The following is a 20,168-nucleotide window of genomic DNA, read 5'->3' as shown; positions in this document are numbered from 1 at the left end:
CACCCTGGCGCCCCTGGCGAGCGGCCGTCGGGCGGGCTTACCTGGCTGAGATTGAGAGGTCGCTGCTGCCGGTAGGCAGTGGCTCCAGATGAGCTCCCTGAAGAGAGACCGCTGGTGGAGGTCACGTTGCTGGAGGACTTGGACTTGTAGGAGGACGAGTGGTGACTGGTGGTGACTGTGTTGGGAGGAGGAAAAGGTCACAGGTCCGTCACAGGCCCTCAGCTGCCCGGAAGACCCTACTCCTTGGGGGACAACAAGTGGTCTTCCAAGAACCCTTTACCGAGACTGGGTGATCACCATTCAGCAGCACTGCCCCAGACCCAGCGACGATGCCGCCTCTGGGCTGGCACCTGGCCTGCGGCTTGGGAGCAAACCCTGCTGGACTTTAGAATTACTATCTGGTGACACCGAAAGCATAAGGAGAGTCTAAGAGACAGAAGGAGAGCTCTCTGCAGCTCCTCGTGTCCCAGCCAGGGGTGCAGCGGGGGGCCATCTGCCGAGATGCAGAGACACGCTGACAGATGCAGCAGCATACAGAAAACCGAGTCTCAAAAGAGGGACTACATGCCCCAGGGGGAGAAACAGCCAGAATAAAATGAATAGGGCGAGGAGGTTTATATTAAAGAAACCATTCGCGTCAGTTTCGGTGCTGAGTGGTCTGTGAACACCAGCTCCTGGCAGAGTGGGGCTCGTGTCTCCAGGGGGCACAGGCAGAGGACTGTACGCCCGGGTACAGGATGTGCGGAATCAAGTGCGACTGTTCGCCTGCCTCTCAGTGTCTCTCTTGACGTCAGACGTTTCTGTGCTGAAGCTCTGTCTAGATCAAGAGGAAGTGATCCACAGTGACTGCCAAGAAGCCTTTGGCACAGGGAATCCGGACATCCGCCCAAACCTACGTTGTCCTCCGCAGACTCCCCGACTCTAAAACCACTCACGTGTGAGGGAGCTGCCCAGAGTGGGGAGTTCAAGGGGAGACCCTGGTAGCTGAGGGAGAACCGGCAAGATGTACACAGGACCTCAGAGGCAGGTCTGTTTCTTGTGCTGTTCAGCAGAGAATTCAGAAGATTTCCTGGGGCTGAGCATCGTTGGGAAACACAAAAGCCTAATACGGTATCAGTCAGGCACCCTGGGGTCGCGAGTGTAAAATGGGCAAGTCTGGCAGCTCTTGGGTGTGAAGGATGCTAAGAACGAGTGAAGCACACGTAATAAGGATCAGGCCCTTGACGTAACGGGGTTGGATCAATTCTGTTACGAACCCCAGGGTGATGAGATCGGGGTCAAAGAGGAGCCGCGTGAGGCTGGGGCCGGCAAGAGAGAATGCTGATAATTGTTGATGGAGAGAAAGCTGAAAAGTGAAGGCAAACCAGAAACCGGGGGACAGGAGACCGGGGAGCACAATGAAGTCAAGGGGAGCCTTCTGCTCCCCGAGGCCACAGTCCCCCTCAAGTAAAGGGAGAGCTGCCTCACTGGGAAGGGGGCAGCGTGTCCTAACAGAGACCCCAAATCCAACCGTGGTTTGGGGCCCAGCGGCCCTCCCATCCTACCCACCAAAGCGCACCCCAGTCGGGGGTGCCCAGGAATTCGTATTCTTCACAAGCTTCCCAGCTGACCTGCATTGTGGAATCGGGGTCTGGGCTCAGGCCAAGCTTGGTTAGACTCTCAAAGGCCCTCCAAAGCCTGGCGGGGTGGAGGGCGGGGTTCGGGGGACCCACTGTAGGCTGAGGGATGCAAAGCTGCAAATGCTGCCTATCAGGAGAACGTTGTGCCCGTCGATCAGCCATGGTGCCACTGCGCAGGCATCCAACCCTCCCTGCCCTGCCGCGCGTCGCCAGCTGTGTCTGCTGCCTGGGCCCAGCTGTGAGGCACCTCTCTGCTCCTACTTCAACTCTCTGGGCATTCTGCGGTAATTATATTTCAGGGAGAAACTCTCAGTGCAAGGGATCCACAGCGTGGGGCTGCAAGTGAAGAGATTAGAGGGCTTCAGACGAAATGGGGGTGACAGAGCCAGGCTACCGTCATCGCGGGCACAGGAAGTGGGGTCAGAGCTTGTCAAGTTGCCAGAGCAGGGGACCCCAGAATCAGGGAGGGGGTCCTGAAAGGGACCAAGAGATTAAAATAGTAATTTCCTCCTGAAGAGAAAGTGACCATGGAGCGGAGAAGGCAAGTGCTGAAGGTCAAGTTCCGGAGGCGTATTTCGGAGCTGGGAGGACAGTACAGAGCTCTCTGCTCGAGCCTTGCCTAGCTGCTCTCATAGATCTGCTGCCCAGCAACAGCCCTGGGTTCACGGATGGCCCCTGGTGGCCCTGTCTGTACAAGGCAGGTGGGAGAGTGCTTCCATCCTGGGTGAGCCCTGGAGGGACAGCCGCATGGCCGTGGTGGAGTTAGTTAACCTCTCTGTGCTTCCATTTTCTTATCTGGAAAACTGGGAAAGTAACGGTGACTGGTGACTACACGTAGGGTCGTTGTGGGGATTACGTGAGTTAATGCACGTAGAAGCTTAGTATCTATCTGGCACGTGTTGAGCCCTTAAAGGTGTTAGCTGTGTTAACTACGGTTGATGTCTTTATTAGTGCCCTGTCCCCTGGCCAAAGCGATGCTCAAGGAACAGCTGTCTGCCCGAAGCTGGGACCAGCAAGTTCTGTTTTCTGGGACTGGGAAACTGGGAGCCCGGGGCTCACTGGGTCAGGGTGAAGCAGTGTTCAGAGAGCAGGTGTCGGGCCCCCAGTGGCTCAGACCAAGGAGTTCTGGTTCCTGTCCCGCCTGGGACTTAATTGTTGAACTTTCTCTCAGCCCTGCACCCTTCCAATAAATTCCTTATTTGCCTTAAGGCAGTGCAGAGTTCACTCTGTTGCCTCCCAGAAGAACCTTAACTGACCCAAGAGACTCGAGGAGGCTATGTGAGAAATAGGGAATCTTCCTGAGCTGAGACCCACAGAGGGGATTAGCAATGACAGAAAATGGACCGTCACCTGCACAGCCTCCGTCCTGACCTGGGGGGCTCAGGGAAGCCTGGCAGCCCAGCGCAGGTGGCTGAAACGCTTCTCACCTTGGCCGTAAATGGGCCAGCGGGGCCCCAGGAGGCTGAGGAAGGCTGCTTTGCTTGATTTCTCCAAGCCTAGGACGACTGAGCTAACGGAGGATATCAGCGTTGAGGAGGACCAGGTTCTGGGGGCGGACAGGCACCAGAATGAAGTTCCTTCCTGCCCCTCGTCTGTCACTAGAAAGACCGTGCAGCGTGTCCTCACAGGGGAACATCAATCTCTCTTTCCATTGGGAAACTATACCATGGGCTTCCCCAGAGACAGTGGCACTAGGTGCCTTAGAACCAGCTGCCTTCCTGAGAATAACCTTCCTTTTTGTTTTTTTGGTTGATAACATCCCTGAGAGATTCTCAGCCCTTCAGCTGTAGCAGTCCTTGTGGAAATGCAGTGGGGTGAGTGCTCAAAACCGCCACGGGCGGCCCACAGCCCGACGGCTGATGGTGGAAACGGGCAACGGAGCGTGAAAGGCGTGACCTGTGGGCTCCACAGAGCTGCCTCCCCGCCTCTCGCCATCGTGGTTCCCCACAGAAAACTGTTGCGTGATGTGGGACAAAGCTGGCCCTCAGTCCCCTGACCCGTCTTAACTAGGGGGTTGGACTAGTCTTAAAATTTCAGTAGGGCTTCCCTGGTGGCGCAGTGGTTGAGAGTCCGCCTGCCGACGCAGGGGACACGGGTTCGTGCCCCGGTCCGGGAAGATCCCACATGCCGCGGCGCGGCTGGGCCCGTGAGCCATGGCCGCTGAGCCTGCGGGTCCGGAGCCTGTGCTCCGCAACGGGAGAGGCCACAACAGTGAGAGGCCCGCGTACCGCAAAAACAAAACAAAACAAAACAAAACAAAAAAATTTCAGTAGCTCTCAATTTTGTCACCTTCCACATTCTGGCGCCAGCACCCGGGCCGACAAAGTTCCGAGCTGGAAGACGTCTAGCCTGCGATGATCCGGCCGCTGCCTCGTGCATCCTCCACCGTATTTAAAAGGCCAAGGGCAATTCAGCACCAGCTACCTTCCCCCCCCCCCCCGCCTTTATCAATTCCTAGAGGACCTGCGCAAGGTCTATCCTGAGCCAATCCTTATAGACCATCGTCCTGAAGTGTAAAGGGACCGTTACTATTATAGAGTTCCCCTGAGATGTCCTGGAACATGGGCATCCTCGACTTACAACACGCATCGTCTCCTCCCGTAGGTCTACAGTCTCTGATCTGAAATCCCTGGTGTCACTTTTTTTTTTTTTTTTTGTGCCGCACTGCGTGGCTTGTGGGATTTGAGTTCCCTGACCAGAGATCGAACCCGGGCCCTCGGCAGTGAGAGTGCAGGGTCCGAAGCACTGGACCGCCAGGGAATTCCCTGAAATCCCTGGGGTCGGACACTTTTGAAATCAAGAATTTCCGATTTTAGAAGGTCATGTGGTATATATTCAATATATTAGGTTACCCCCAGTGGAGCCCTGTGCACTACCACATAATTAAAAAAAAGTGATTATTTCTGCTACAGAATACTGGGACATTTCACCAAGGGGCACAAATATGACTCTGACACAGACAGGAATATGACAAAGGGACTATAAATCGCCTCTGGTTAGTTCAGGTCAGGTTTTACCAACTGACTTTACTGTAAACTTAAAAATCTGGTTTTTGGAGCATTTTGGATTTTAGATTACAGATGAAAAGGAATTTTCCTTCTCCTCCTGTTGGGTAAAAGGGCTGGTCTTGAGGTTTTCAACAACACAGTCTTGAGACCTTCACTGTTATTTAAGCAGGAGAGCCCTTCACACCAAGCTGTGTGCACTTAAGGCTGCGATCTTTATAACTGGGGTACGTGCGGGGCTACCTGAGGACCCGAGGGTGCACGGCAAGCAGAGGTTTGAGGGGTCAATGTCCAGAGTCTCACCTTTCAGATGTATCTTTTCCCAAACAGATGCACCGGCCCTGGGACCCACCGGTTCCCTTACTCGCCTTCTCTCTCATTCACCCTTCTCCCATATTACAAAAGAAAGGCTTCCTTCTCACTCTCTTGAATGTTAAAATGGTGCATTGCCTCCAGGTGTGAGAACCCTAAGGGGCGCCCAAATGGGATCATTCCAGAACAAATGGCTCCTGAAGGACAGTCCCGTGAGAGCAAAGACAAGCCCCTCTCAGCAGGAAACACTGAGGGCTGACCAGGCTTGTTTTCTTTCGCTCAGGCGGCCAACTCTTTGCAAACTCCCTACCCCATCCATCCATCCATTCATGAGATACAGCTGAGAAGTGAGGCGGCCATCCCAGGGAGGACTTTTTCTGACAGATGTGAGGTCAGCTCTGGCCTCCTGGGCTGAAAACAGGGAGTCTTCTTGAACAGGATCCTTGGGTGAGGACCTACTACCACCCGGGGCTTAGCAGCTCTCCCGTAACAAGATGGCGAACAGCAGGGAACCAGAAAACCAGCCTCCGGAGAGATGCTCCTGGCCGCCCCGGCCCCAAATTACCTGGCCCCAGGCTGTCACACTCCACCAGCGCCTCGCTGGCCTGGGTTTTCAGGGGCGGCACGATGATGGTCCGGGGGTTCCCGGTGCAGTGCGACTCCAGGTTCCCCTTGGTGTCGAAGGTGGCGGCGCTGTGCCCGGAGCGGTGCTGCACGGCGTAGGGGCTGGTGATGCTAGAGGAATCGGAGTAGGGAGAGTCGTGGACCGTGACACAGCTGATGACATTTTTTCTCTGCTTGGACACAGGGCTGGAGACGGAAGGGGAGAAAGCAGGACTGTGAGAGGCTGCGGAGGGAGACACCAAACTGACGGCGAAGAGCCTCTCTGTGCTCTGGGGCAGGGGCGGGGACAGGCAGAGCCGGAGACGGGGTGGGAATGTGACTTCTGCTCTCCAGAACCCTAGCGGGGAGGCACAAGTGTCACCAGTCTGACCAGTGGGGGCGGGGGAATATGTGAGGACGGGAGAAGGGGCTGGAGGGGGGCCCACAGAAGCTTCTGGAAATGGGGGCAAGAGAAACTTCCGGGCAGGCCTGGGCTGTCCCCTATGCAGCCGGGCTCAGCTGACCTACCGGGGAGGTGCGTGCAGCACAGAGCTGTGTGGCAGTGCCCTCTGAGCCACCGGAAGGGGACACGAAAGCAAACAGAGAACCCAGCCAGACCCAGGCCACCTGAGGCCCAGGTGTAGGAGAAAAACACCGCCGGGAAGGGAACAACATAAGCTCGTGAGGCTCGGGACCTGGAAGACCCAGCCAGTTTAGGCAGGAGGGAAGAGGACATCCAAGAGGAACCGGGACGCAGTGAGAGGGACGGGAGAGAGCGAGGCTCTGAGCATGCTGATCCCACACACAGCAGCGACCCAAGACCTCTGAGTCCCCTTCTCAGGAGAGGCCTGGCCCTCCTGCAGCTTCCCCTCTGCCTGGCCGACGATGGGGTGGGGGACCGGCACTGTATCTGGGTGAGGGCAGAGATACTGAGTCTGTGAAGGCGTGGCTCTGAATCCCTGGTCTTCATCCTATAACTGAGACTTAATACACTGATACCAGGAGGTATCAGGAGGAACTGGCTTTGGATGGCTCTGGGCCAGCACATTTTTTCCGGAGATATTTATGTTTGGTTCCTTTGGGAACCAATTCTGTCTGCCTCCAAGCTAGTGAGAGGCTGGTGCGATGACGAATATGGAATTTGTTGCTTATTGGGAAAGTTTTAAAAATGGATTTTCATCTATTTTTGTATATTGATCTTCTATTTTTAAGAAATATCTATTGCCTAAATTAGACGGTCACTTTGCAACTACTTTGCTAAGAGAAGAAGCTGGTATTTATAGAGCACCTAATGCAGCCACAACACCCCCTCCAGGTGTCTTGCCCAAGGTCACACAGTCAGCCACAGGCCACATTCCAAGATCAATCCTACCACCACTAAGGGCGGCAGAGAAATGAGGGAACTCGAGCCCCAGGAAGTGGGAGGACAGCAGGGCTGCTAGCCTACAAAAGGCTGAGGGGCTGGGAGTGAGCCCGCAGAGGGCCTGACGCCCTGCTCCCTGGACCCTGCCCTGCTGACATCTGGGCCAGATAATTCTTCTGGGGCTGCATATTCTGTCCTCCCTGGTTCAGGGTAGAAGGGTCCCTCCCTAACTGTGTCTGTGGATAAGGACACACGCCTGGCAGACAGATGTCTAACGTCAGCATGTGCTGGTGGTGTAGCTGTCCAACCTCTGAGCGATTCAGTCTCCTTATCAGTGAGATGTATAGTAATAGTACCTATGCCACAGGCTTGTTTTGAGAAGTGAGAAAATACATCCAAAGTGGATGGTGCACTTACCATTTATAGTAAGTGTACTATAAAAACCAGCTTCTAGATGAATGGATAAAGAAGATGTGGCACGTATATATAATGGAATCTTACTCAGCCATAAAAAGAAATGAAAGTGGGTCACTTGTAGAGATGTGGATGGACCTAGAATCTGTCATACAGACTAGAGTAAGTCAGAAAGAGAAAAACAAATATCGTATATTAACACATATATGTGGAATCTAGAAAAATGGTACAGATGAACCTATTTGCAGGGCAGGAACAGAAAGGCAGACGTAGGGAACAGACGTGTGGACACGGCAGGGAGGGGAGGGTGGGATGAATTGGGAGATTAGGTTTGACATAAATACACTTCATGTGTAAAACAGATAGCTAGTGGGAACCTGCCGTATAGCACAGGGAACTCAGCCTGGTGCTCTGTGATGGCCTAGTTGGGTGGGATGGGGGCGGGGTAGGGGCGGGCGGGAGGTCCAAGAGGGAGGGGATGTGTGTATGCATATGACTGATTCACTTCGCTGTGTGGCAGAAACTAACACAACATTGTAAAGCAACTATATTCCAGTTAAAAAAAAAAGCCAGCTTCTACCATGATTATTATTAGTGTTACTTCATTTAAAAACAGGTGAAAACAGGTTTGCAAAAAACATCTCTAGGCAAAATGAATTCTATGAAGGTACATACTTGCTGGAAAAGTTTCTAGTCTAGGAATAAACCAGAGATTGATATGAAAGAAGTGAAAACTCATCAGTTAGGTATCTTAGAGATCTATGCTAGGTGCTACAGGGAATTTCTGTATAAAGAAATATAATACATGTCTCCGCTCTTGGAGGAGATTAACATCTCAGTGGGGGACTGTATAAAAACATGACAAGTTAAACAGTAAAATCTTTAAAATAATCAGTTAAAGAGAAGGGATGTCATAAAGACTTCCACGATGAACTGTCAAGTGAGCTGTGCAGATGATAATTAAGAACTCAGAAGAAGGTGAGGAATGAGCTGATTGCATATATTTATAGTTCTTCATGCTAACTTTGATACAATGGATATATCTTAATTTATAAAGAACTACACTTCCTACTTGTAACAGTTTAAATGCAAAAAGCCCATATGCTTGTTGCTCAAACATAGTTTGAGGTAAACAGTTACCGTATGACCCAGCAATTCTGCTCTAGGTTAAGTACGAAAAGGAACTGAAAGCAGAAACTAACAGATACTTGCATGCTAACGTTCACTGCAGCATTATTCACAATAGCCAAAAGCGGAAATAACCTCAGTGCCCATCAACGGATCAATGGATAAACGAAATGTGATACAGCCACACGATGGACTATTATTCAGCTATAAAAATGAATAAAGTTCTGATATAAACTACAATGTGGATAAGCCTTGAAAACATTACGCTAAGTGAAATAAGCCAGACACAAAAGGACAGACGCTGTGTGATTCCGCTTATACGAGGTTTCTAGAACAGGCACATTCACAGAGACAGATGCAGATCAGAGGTTACCAGGGGCTGAGGGAAGAGGAGTTGGGGAGTTACTGCCTAATGGGTACAGAGTTTCTGTTTGAGGTGAATGAAAAGTTTTGGCAATAGTGGTGATGGCTGCACACACTGTGAATGTATTTAATGTCACTGAATTGTACACTTATAAATGGTTAAAATGGCAAATTTTATTACATATGTAGTACCACAACTTAAAAAATTAATGTAATAGGCCCAAACCCATTTAATTGTACACTTTAAATGGATGAACTGTATGGCACGCAAATTCTATCTCAAGTTTTTAAAAGTCCATATGCTTATTCAGAAACAAGAAAACAGGCTTCCCTGGTGGCGCACTGATTGAGAATCCGCCTGCCAATGCAGGGGACATGGGTTTGAGCCCTGGGCTGGGAAGATCCCACATGCCGCGGAGCAACTAAGCCCGTGCACCACAACTACTGAGCCTGCGCTCTAGAGCCCGCGAGCCGCAACTACTGAGACTGTGTGCTGCAACTACTGAAGCCTGTGGCTCTAGGGCTCGTGCGCCACAACTACTGAGCCCACGTGCCACAACTACCGAAGCCTGCGTGCCTAGAGCCCGTGCTCCGCAACAAGAGAAGCCACCGCAATGAGGAGCCTGTGCACCGCAACGAAGAGTAGCCCCCGCTCTCCACAGTTAGAGAAAGCCCGCGCGCAGCAACGAAGACCCAACACAGCCAAAAATAGATAAATAAAATAAATTTATATGTATATATATATATATATATATATATATATATATATAAAAGGAAGCAAATGGTATCATTGGGGAGGGGACGACTGAGATCTGGCAGAAGAACTAGAAAGTGGGGCGCCAGGGAAAGGCCCCATGCCTGGAAAGTAGGGACAAGGGACCCAAGGGCAGCAGGAATTGTGGAAAGCTGTGAAACTGGGAGGAACCCTGAGAGGAAGGAGAGCCGCCTTAAAAAGCATAGACACGTCCTGGCTACTGTCAATAGAGCTGCAATGAATGCAGTGAGGTGGATGGACCTAGAGTCTGTCATACAGAGTGAAGTAAGTCAGAAAGAGAAAAATACTGTATGCTAACGCTTATATATGGAATCTAAGAAAAAAAGAAAAGTCATGAAGAACCTAGGGGTAAGACGGGAATAAAGACACAGACCTACTAGAACATGGGCTTGAGGACACGGGGAGGGGGAAGGGTAAGCTGGGACAAAGTGAGAGAGTGGCATGGACATATATACACTACCAAATGTAAAAGAGATAGCTAGTGGGAAGCAGCCGCATAGCACAGGGAGATCAGCTCGGTGCTTTGTGACCACCTAGAGGGGTGGGATAGGGAGGGTGGGAGGGAGACACAAGAGGGAGGGGATATGGGGATATATGTATATGTATAACTGATTCACTTTGTTATAAAGCAGAAACTAACACACCATTGTAAAGCAATTATACTCCAATAAAGATGTTAAAAAAAAAAGCATAGACAGGTGAAACCTGCAACTGCTTTCTGTGGGGGGGTGACGGGGCTGGTCTGCGAGCCACGCGGTTAAAGGAACGCCCAGTCCTCCACCTCCACCCCCCCAACCCCCCCACCGGCACCATCACAAAACGCTCCCCGGACCAGGGTCAGCGCCGGAGGCCATGAGCATGCAGCTCCAAGTGTCCTGCCCTTCACTCTCAGCTTCGGTCACAGCCAGTTCTGCCTGATTAAATGACACACACACACAGTGACTCATCTGGTCATCTCACAAAACGCAGAAATGTTCTGCTGCAGATGTATGGTCTGTGGGTGGCGGACCCCACGCGAAGAACAGAGGCTGGCTGCTCCCAAATGTGTCCTGGGAGCTCGTGCTCTAGTCCTGGCGCTGCTGTCCATTTATTGGTGTGACCTCGGGCAGTGGCCTGGATATTGGGGTGACCCTGGATGTCCCTCCAGCTCTAACCTGCTATGACATCCGTTAGGGAGGGTGGCCTTAAAGGAGCCATCGTGATGGTCCCTTGAAGATTTATTATTAAAGACACTTAAAATAGGATTCGCTTTACTCCTAATTTGGAGAGAAAATAAATCCTTTTAGTAAGTGTACCTTATATGTTGACCCAGACCCAGACAATTCCTGCTGACTATATATCCTCCTTAGGTTCTGAATAGTTTAGAAAATGAGCAAATTAAACACACACATACACCCCCCCCCACCACTAAGTTTGGCCAAGCCGCAATAAAATTCAAGTTGGACATATTTGGTTGGAATTCTTCAATTGTAGAAATTGTGGAGAAGCTTCAGCTCAATACGAGTACGAATTCTCTGACAACTGGAATTATCTGAACATACAAGGGGCCGCTTAATGAATCAGTGAGCTTCCTGTCACTGAAGGAAAGCTTTCTGGCAAAAGTCTTGTAACAACTGACAGCTTGGTCTAGATGACCCCTCAGAATTGGGGGCCATCTCCCGACAGAAATGTTGAGGAATTCTGCATGTCAGGATCTTGTCATCTACACCAAGGAGTGTGGGAGAAAACCTCTCCGAACTCCTCATGGGTCCCATCCCTTTTATCTGATCTGGCAGTCCCCGTGCCCAAGGAGCAGATAGGTGCAACACAGTCTAATGCTGATCTACCTACCTCTCTGGATTTACATGTGACAGGTTTGGAAAAGGTGAACTAATTTGATAGCTCTGTTTTTAATCTCTTCTATTGTTAGAAATCTCTGTGCTCTACCTGATGTACTATGCAGATTAGAGAACAAATGAGAAATTGTTAAACGAGTCAGCTTAAAAAATGAGCACACGGGCTTCCCTGGTGGCACAGTAGTTAAGAATCCGCCTGCCAGGGCTTCCCTGGTGGCGCAGTGGTTGAGAGTCCACCTGCTGATGCAGGGGACACGGGTTCGTGCCCCGGTCCGGGAAGGACCCACATGCCACGGAGCGGCTGGGCCCGTGAGCCATGGCCGCTGAGCCTGCGCGTCCGGAGCCTGTGCTCCGCAACGGGAGAGGCCACAACAGTGAGAGGCCCGCGTACCGCAAAAAAAAAAAAAGAATCCGCCTGCCAATGCAGGGGATAGGGGTTCGGGCCCGGTTCAGGAAGATCCCACATGCCGCGGACCAACTAAGCCCGTGTGCCACAACTACTGAGCTTGCACTCTAGAGCCACAACTACTGAGCCCACATGCCACAACTACTGAAGTCCCTGCGCCTAGAGCCCGTGCTCCGCAATAAGAGAAGCCACCACAATGAGAAGGCTGTGCACCGCAAGGAAGAGTAGGCCCTGCTCGCCACAACTAGAGAAAGACCGCACGCAGCAATGAAGACCCAACGCAGCCAAAAATAAATTAAAAAAAAAAAAAAGGTAATCACTTAGAAACTATAAAAAAAAATGAGCACACATTTGACATTACTACTATGGGTTCTTTTGGCTCCTATGTGTCCATTCTACTGGGCTTCATCCCACTGTAGTGTCTAATTATTATTGATAGCTTATCAATCCCATTATGAATTGGTTAATGGAAGTGAGAAACAGTGATAGGAGAAGAATGAGAGATACTTGCTTAAGTGGTCTCGACAGAACATCACTTCCGAATAAAAACCAAAGCTGCCAGAGTTCATGACTGCCTTGTGTTGTGATGGCAAGAGATGATTTTTATCATTTTAAAATGATGAAAAGAAATAAGGAGCTAAGTAAAGAAATCAGCCTCAATGGAGAAAACACTGCTGGAAGATCAGACACAAATCTGTGACCCCTTCTCTGCAGGACCCTAACTGGAATGTGCTTCTGATTTCCATTTGCCAATCACCATCAATTCCGTCCTCCAAGACCTGAGTCAGAACTCATCTCCACCAATGAACTTTCCATGACTTATTTCATGCCTCTGATGGCATAATCAATGCTATATGTGAAAAGTACTGCTCTTCTGTTACTATGACATTGATTACTAAACACAGGAAACGTTTATTGAATGCGCAACTAATGTTCAAAGTCCCCTGCATGTTTTATCCCCTCTAATCTTCACAGCAAAACTACGAGGTGAAGAATATTACAACTTTCATTTTGAGAACAACAAACTTCAGATGTGGAGAGCTTAGGTCACTTGGTTGTTCAAGGTCACACAGCTGGTTAGGGGCAAAGTCAGGTTGGAACCAAGAGCTAGAATTCTTCTTCTCTTTCTTTTTGTGACTAAGTGTGGTCTTAGTTTATTTATTTAAAAAATTTTTATTTTATTGTGGTAAGAATATGCAACATGAGATCTACCTTCATAAGATTCTAAGTATACAATACAGCAGTGATGACTATGGCTGTGACGCTGTACAGCAGATCTACAGAGCTTATTCATCGCAACTGAAGTGTATGCCTGTTGATCAGTGACTCCCCATCTCCCCCTACCCACAGTCCCTGGCAACTGAGATTCCGCTCTTTGATTCTGTGAATTTGACTCTTAGATAGCTCATGTAAGAGGTTCTTTGCATACTGCACATTTTCTTCTTTTTACGGCTGAACAGTATTCCACGGTACGCACATGCTACATTTTCTTTATCCATTCATCTGATGGACACTTAGGCTGTTTCCACATCTTGGCTATTGTGACTAATGCTGCAATCCACATGGGAGTGGCTACCTCTTTGAGGTCCTGATTTCCATTCTTTTGGATAAATACTCAGAAGTGGTACTGCTAGATCATATGGCAGCTCTATTTTTAATTTTTCTGAGGAACTTCCATACTGTTTTCCATAGCGGCTGCACCAATTTGTATTCCCACCAACGGCGCACAAGAGTTCCAGTGTCTCCACATCCTCCTCGTCAACACTCGTTATCTTTTCTTTTCGATAATAGCCATCCCGACAGGCGTGAGGTGATATCTCATCGTGGTTTTGGTTTGCATTTCCCTGATCACGAATAACGTGGAGCAGTTTTCATATGGCTGTTGGCCCCGTACGTGTCTTCTTTTAAGAAACGTCGGTCCCAGTCCTTAGCCCACTTTTAAATTAGGTTGTTATTTTTTTCGCTGTTGGGTTGTCCAGAGCCTGCACTCCCTTTTAATCACTAGCTACACAGCCCCCTCGTACCCGCGAGACTGAGAACGTAAGGCAACGGAGACTGTTCCTGCTGCTTCCACCAGGGGCACAGCTGGTGACGGTGGTCTCCTCCAAGCATGGGCCATGGGGTTGTCCGCATGGACAGCTGTCCCGGATGATGGAGGTGACAGCTCCCAAGCCGGCCACCTGCACAGGCGTGCGCACGGCTCGCTATGCTGTTCCCACTCCCTCTCCACCCAGCTAGAAATAAATACAAGGCCGACTGCTTTTAACCAGCTCTTCATGTGAAAAGAGGGGCCAGGTGACGATGCCACCAGGCCAGTGTACTTCCGATGTATCATGTGCCTTCCAATTTAAAGTCATTAGTGAGAACCAAAAAAATCTACATTTTAAATTGGGTGCATACATTACATTCGCGTTACATTATCCACGTGTTTGTATCTATGTGTATGTCTCTCAACATACACACACACACACATCCGTGTCACCATTACGGTCACTTTTTACATGACTACCTTCTGGAGAAATCTGAAACAGGGCCTAGAAGGAGCGAAGGGTGGCCCCAGTCCTCACGCATCACGCACAGCAGCAGGTGTTCACTCTCCCTCCACCTCCTGCGCTCCAGCCTGCGAGTCTCTCCGGATCGCGCTGGGTCCATCCGCTGGGCATGGCTCTGCCCTGTGCTTCCCAGCCCGCTCCTGCCCTCCACCCTCTGCCCTGCAGAAGGCAGGGAGGACACCACGAAGTCGCTACACGTCTGTGAAAGCTTTGTAACGTGCGGCAGTGTTAGGACAGGTGGCTGGGGACAGTCCGGTGCAGTGTCTCCTCTTCAAAACACAGCGTTTTCATAAAATGCACCCCCTTAACCACTGGGGTGTTTTTTTTTTTTTAAATAGATTTATTTATTTATTTATGGCTGCGTTGGGTCTTCGTTGCTGCGCGCAGGCTTTCTCTAGTTGTGGTGAGCGGGGGCTACTCTTCGTTGAGGTGCATGGGCTTCTCATTGCGGTGGCTTCTCTTGTTGCGGAGCACGGGCTCTAGGCGCGTGGGCTTCAGTAGTTGTGGCTCGTGGGCTCTAGAGAGCAGGCTCAATAGTTGTGGTGCACGGGCTTAGTTGCTCCGCAGCATGTGGGATCTTCCCAGACCAGGGCTCGAACCCATGTCCCCTGCATTGGCAGGCGAATTCTTAACCACTGAGCCACCAGGGAAGCCCCCCACTGGGGTGTTTTGAACGTAACCCTGTAATAAAGATGCAGTAGAGTTCCCTCGACAAAACATCCTCTGTTCATCTGTGGGGTGTAACTTAACACCGCAAAGCAATGAGCCCTCCAGATGGCGCTGCGAGTTGGGTCCTTTGCTTCTTCCCTCGAGCTCGACTCTGATGCCACTAGCACAGCACAGTGTTGGCCTAAGTGGGTGTGTGCGCTTTTCCACTGATAAGTGGATGTTAATTTTTCAGGCTGTCTTTTGAGCAGCAGTACATCAGCTTCCTGACTGTGCCTTTTCTATAGTATTTTCTCTAGATTTTCAATTTAGTGTAAAAAAGAACATTTGGGGTCACATTTTTTTTTTGCGTGAACATTTTCAGAGTGATCCCTGTTTAAAATACTTAGCGATCCTGATGAATCAATCTTCTACTGAAGTTCACATTTTCGTCACATTGACTGTCACACACTCCCAAAGTGATGCAGAATACAGCAGTGCCCTGAAGACCTAAGTAGATGAACCCCGGCTACCAGAAATAGCTAATTGAACGAACAGATAAATGGATGAGTAATGGAGCCTGGGCAAAATGATTTCTAACTGATCAGCTGAAATGAGCCACTCTGGTCACACACTTTGGAAGACTGTATGATGCAGCCTCATGGCCTCTAAAAGACAGTTTCAGCACAAGACAAGGTTGGCAGAGGGTCTGAATAATAAGACGTGCACCCATAAACTTTCTCCAAGGAAAGTTCAAGGGAGAAAAGATAGCTTATTCAGCACGTGTGGACAGTCAAATGCTCCTCTGATCAAAGTCATTTAAATATATTTAAAATAGGACTGGTTCTACTTCCTAATCCTGGGGGACCCAGAAAAATATCTGTTTGCTATCTTTAGGCAAATTCTCTAGCCATGACCACAGGGCCCCCTCGTCCAACATCGAGAAAGAGGAGGCTGCTGGGTCTTCCTTGGCCTCCTCACTTTTTCAAATCTTCTTAAAGAATGAGAAGAGCTGACTTCTGCCCTGCCTGCTGCTAGAGCCCCAGCACTCTGACCAATCAATGCCTCGCCCCAGTCAGGGCTCAGTGAACGTACCCTGGACTCTCCCACTGCCCTGGCCTGGTGCCCTGCACACAGTGGGTGTGACTATGGGTGTGGGCATGGTGGTGGTCAGAGGAAGCACAGGACACAATTTATAATGTGTCGAATTAATGACTGAAGAGAAATCAATTATTTTTGCCGGTAATTAAGACTGCCATTTCCTCAATGTCACAGAACCTGAATCCTAATTCTGCTACTTAGAACTTTGTCAATCTGGGTGAATCACCTACCTTTCTTGGGCCTCAGTTTCCTCATCTATCAAATGGGACTACAACTACTGGCCTTGTATATTCCATCGAATGATGCACAGAAAGTGCAGGTGGGAACACCTGGGGAGTGTTTGTTATGACTCCCCTCCTCTCTAATTCACTCGCCCCCAGCCTGCCCCTCACGCTCTGGAGTCCTCACCAGGAGGAATTGCTGACCGTCCACCTAACCTGGCAACGAACAGTGCCACACACTGGGGGGCAGGAATGATAATTTTGCTTTGGCATTCTTCTGAAAATTCTAGGCAATTATCGGCTGGTCCCAGAGATTTAGTGACAAGCTTAGTCCTAAAAAAGGTGGATTTACCATTATTTGTCTCACGTCGGCTCTGAAAGACGCTGCCATGTGGTCCGTGCTCACCACCCCTGTGAGCATCCCCCCCCCCACCCCGCTCTCTGGCTGCTGTGTTGAGGCTGAGTCACGTGATGGGGAGCGATCGGCATTTCAGGCAGAGTTACAGGGCTAGCACTGGGGGTGAGCCGCAAACAGGAAATGCGGTCAGGGACACAGAAGGTCAGAATCGAGGTGCTCACGGCTGGGAGAAATCAGGTTTGGGAACAAGAACGGTTAGGGTCTAGGAGGGAAGTCTCCACGGTTCACACTGGAGCACTGACAGGTAGAGAAGCTTCCAGATGGAGGGCTGCACCTGGGGGCACGTCCTTGTTTTCCCAGGACTGATGCTTTCCCACCAGCTCCTCAGCAGCTCCTCGCAAAGCTGGCCACGCCCACCTAAGGAGAGACCCTCAAATCTCCCTTTCCAATCTGAAGTCCCTTCTTTCCTTGCCTCCCGCTTTTTCTCTCTGATCAGCGGCCCCACGTGCTCTTGATCCCTTCTGCCCACCTCTGAGGCTCCACCCAACACCTATCTCGCTGGAATTTGCAGTCTCACCTCCTCTACCCACTGTCCACACCCATCAGGACCTTTGACCTTCGAAAGCCTCCTCTCCCCTGCTACTTCCTCAAGCTACTTTCCCCTTGAATCCCCACAGGCCTCTGCTAGTTTCTAGGGGGCTGATATTCTGCTTCATGTTATGATGATTTGCAAGCGTCTTACCTAGCTTATTACCCTGCAAACCTCCTGAAGACAGAGGCTGTCTACCTTATTTATGTGGCACCTGTGGTTCCGACTGTAATATCTTACCAGTGGGGCCAATAGATATTTACTGTGTTAAAGTTTGCCATAATTCTGATATCTAAGAACGAGTAATCGTATTTCCCCGTTTCTTTTCTCATTACAAAATGCAGTCACATTAACGTGGTCACATTACACGGTGGGTTCGCTATGAATAAAATAGCTACTGGTTTCTGTTTGATCCTCCTCAGACTCAAACACACTTTCCTGTCTTCCTGGGTCCTAAAACATTCCTTTAAGGATCATTTGATCCCTCCAGAAAACACTATCATCCCATTCTGTGCGCCTCCCCTCACACCTGTGCGCTGCCGACACCCGTCTCGATTACGCGCTGGCCTCAGCCTGCAGCTTCCCCCATTTGGCGGAACCTCTCTGGTGCATTGCGTTCCCCTGGGCAGGCAGGCCGTCCCCTGCGCTTTCCACTGTATGAAGCTCTGGTACTCAGCAGCCCACTGTCGCTGTCTGTGGTTGTCGCTTACACATGCACCTGGCCGTCAGCTCCTTCCCTGCCCTCCCCTACGTCTTGACTCACTCGTGAAGTCACCAAGGTCCTCACATGCTGTCAAGTACCCCAGTTCTCTTCTTTCTGGGCCCCGGAGCTGCTGCGGAAGCAGCCTGTGCTTTGGCTCGCTTTGCGCTCACGGCCCCGGCAGTGGCCTGACAGGTGGAGAGATGGCTCTCTCATCCTCCTCCTCCTCAGACCCACTATTCAATTCTCTCTGGAGCACAGAGGTCGAGATTCTGTGTCAATTCAAATGTCAAAATGATATTCCAATCTAGTCAGTTGTCGGATTTTAAAATCACCTTTTTCCAGTTGTGGCAAAGGGCTGTGTGAGGTTTCTGGTCCTTCTCGTGCTTGATGCTACAGATGTGTGCACCCGCTGCTCCAGGCCGGGGGCCGGCCGGAGCCGGGAAGGGCCGGCGAGGCACGAGGCACTGGGCAGGATGGGGTATTGACCCAACTTGGGACTGTCCTCCAAAAGGAAACTGGCCCAGTTCTGGAACAGGCAGCCTGGGAATGAGCACTGAGCCCCATCCCCCCGGCCCCGTGGCCCCTCTAGCGCCTGGCCCAATGCTAAGACCAGAAATGCTCCGCGATATGCTTCTCTGAGACACACTGAAGCCTAGGCTGGGCCACTAAAGAGGACACTGGAATGAAAGATACACTAGCCCTATCTTGAGAAGATAAGACACTGAGTTCATTATAAAGATGGGAACGGGATGCCCCATGCAGGAAGAAATAGCTGTAGTGAGAATGTCTGAATCAGTCTATCTGCATATCTTGTAATGATTTTAAGTGTAGGAATTTATTATCTAATCAAAAGGATCTGTGATTATAATCAGGGACATTGTATCCAATCAGGAATTAGTAATTCGGGCCTAACTGTGAATGTTAAGCTTCACATCAGGTCATGGGATGTGCGCCGACTGGCAGCGTGGGGCAGGCCTCCCTTCCCAGGTCCTGGGTCCCAAAGGGAGGAGCCAGCAGGTTGGGACTGTGAGACTTTGGATCTACAAGGTCCCGAGGCCCAGGGGTGCTGAAGGCCAGGGGACCGACAGTTCAGAGGGGCAAGTTCCAGGGGACCATCAGACAGCCCAAGCTCACACCGCACTCCGTTGCAGTCTGGCTGGAAAGTGTAGAGAAGAGGCTCTGGCACTAGGGTGAACCGTCTCGCAAATATAATAAATATTTCTCCCCTCTCCCCAGGAAGCATATAGAGAGTGAAATGAGTTCTTACTGCTTTGGAATAAACAGTAATGCTCTCTGGGTGAAGAGCCAACTGGCAGTTCAATAGATGGGGTTAATCAGACACAGGAAACTTTCTGATTAATTGGACAATTACCTCAAATTCTGAGAGAGCCAAGGCAGTGTTAGAGAAACAGGCTGACCAGCTAGGAATAAATTCAATAGCCCGAGGCAGAGATTTTTAGCGCACGAGGCTCGAAATACACTGGCACCGTGTGCCTGATTTTTATGGCCTCACGTCCCCCAAGTGTAAAGGGCCTGTGACTATTTTTTAAGACCAAAGTGACTCAAAATCATTTCGGCTTTCAACAATTATGGAAAATCTGTTTGACATTCCCTTGAAATCACCTTAGGGCTCCAGGACACGGCAAAGCCAAAATTCAGGGGCCGGGAGAGAGGGGTCATCACGCTGGACGATGCAAGGTGGTCCAGATCCACCATAACTGTCTCCGTGCGAGACGGAAACGCAACTCCGCTCCCTCCTGGAGTCTGAAGGTGGCACAGCCTCACCTGGCGGGGGCATGCTTCTGCTCCTCCTCTTCATCCGTGTCGCTGCTGATGGTGATGACGCTGACCGTGGGGCTGGGGGTGTCAGGAATGACTATCGTCTGCCGCTGCCGCTCCCTGGTGGTGCTGGAGGCCCCGTCGCCCCAGCCGCACGTGACGGAGGAGCTGCAGGCCGGGCTGCTGTGCACCAGGGCGCAGCGCGGAGGCGTGTTCTCCTTGACACGTTTGGACCGCTGCGGGGAGCTGACGGCCTGAGAGGAGGACACCTCACAGGTGGAGACGTTTCTGGAACGACAAAGCCACACACGCTCACGGAGAGGGTCAGACCCGGCAGCTCCTTCCGAGGGGCTCAACTGTCTAGAAACACCAGCTTTGCCAAGTCTCCATAAAACAG

At 50.6% G+C, this 20,168-nt stretch overlaps 1 protein-coding gene across 8 annotated transcripts in view; it reads right to left on the bottom strand.

Annotated features, from left to right (window-relative positions):
- Nucleotides 1-20,168, bottom strand: part of HIPK2 (homeodomain interacting protein kinase 2) — a 200,581-nt gene that overhangs the window by 19,168 nt on the left and 161,245 nt on the right. For all 8 annotated transcript variants that reach the window (XM_049715069.1, XM_049715064.1, XM_049715065.1 and 5 more), the window contains exons 12-14: nucleotides 19,778-20,059; nucleotides 5,502-5,746; nucleotides 42-175 (exon numbers count right to left, since the gene is read on the bottom strand). In XM_049715069.1, coding sequence (XP_049571026.1) covers nucleotides 42-175; nucleotides 5,502-5,746; nucleotides 19,778-20,059 — 661 coding nt within the window. The remainder of the gene's footprint in view (nucleotides 1-41; nucleotides 176-5,501; nucleotides 5,747-19,777; nucleotides 20,060-20,168) is intronic.

The sequence above is a fragment of the Orcinus orca genome, chromosome 9 (genome assembly GCF_937001465.1).
Source record: "Orcinus orca chromosome 9, mOrcOrc1.1, whole genome shotgun sequence".
Classification (NCBI taxonomy): Eukaryota; Metazoa; Chordata; class Mammalia; order Artiodactyla; family Delphinidae; genus Orcinus; species Orcinus orca.
This window is presented reverse-complemented; position numbering and strand designations above follow the sequence as displayed.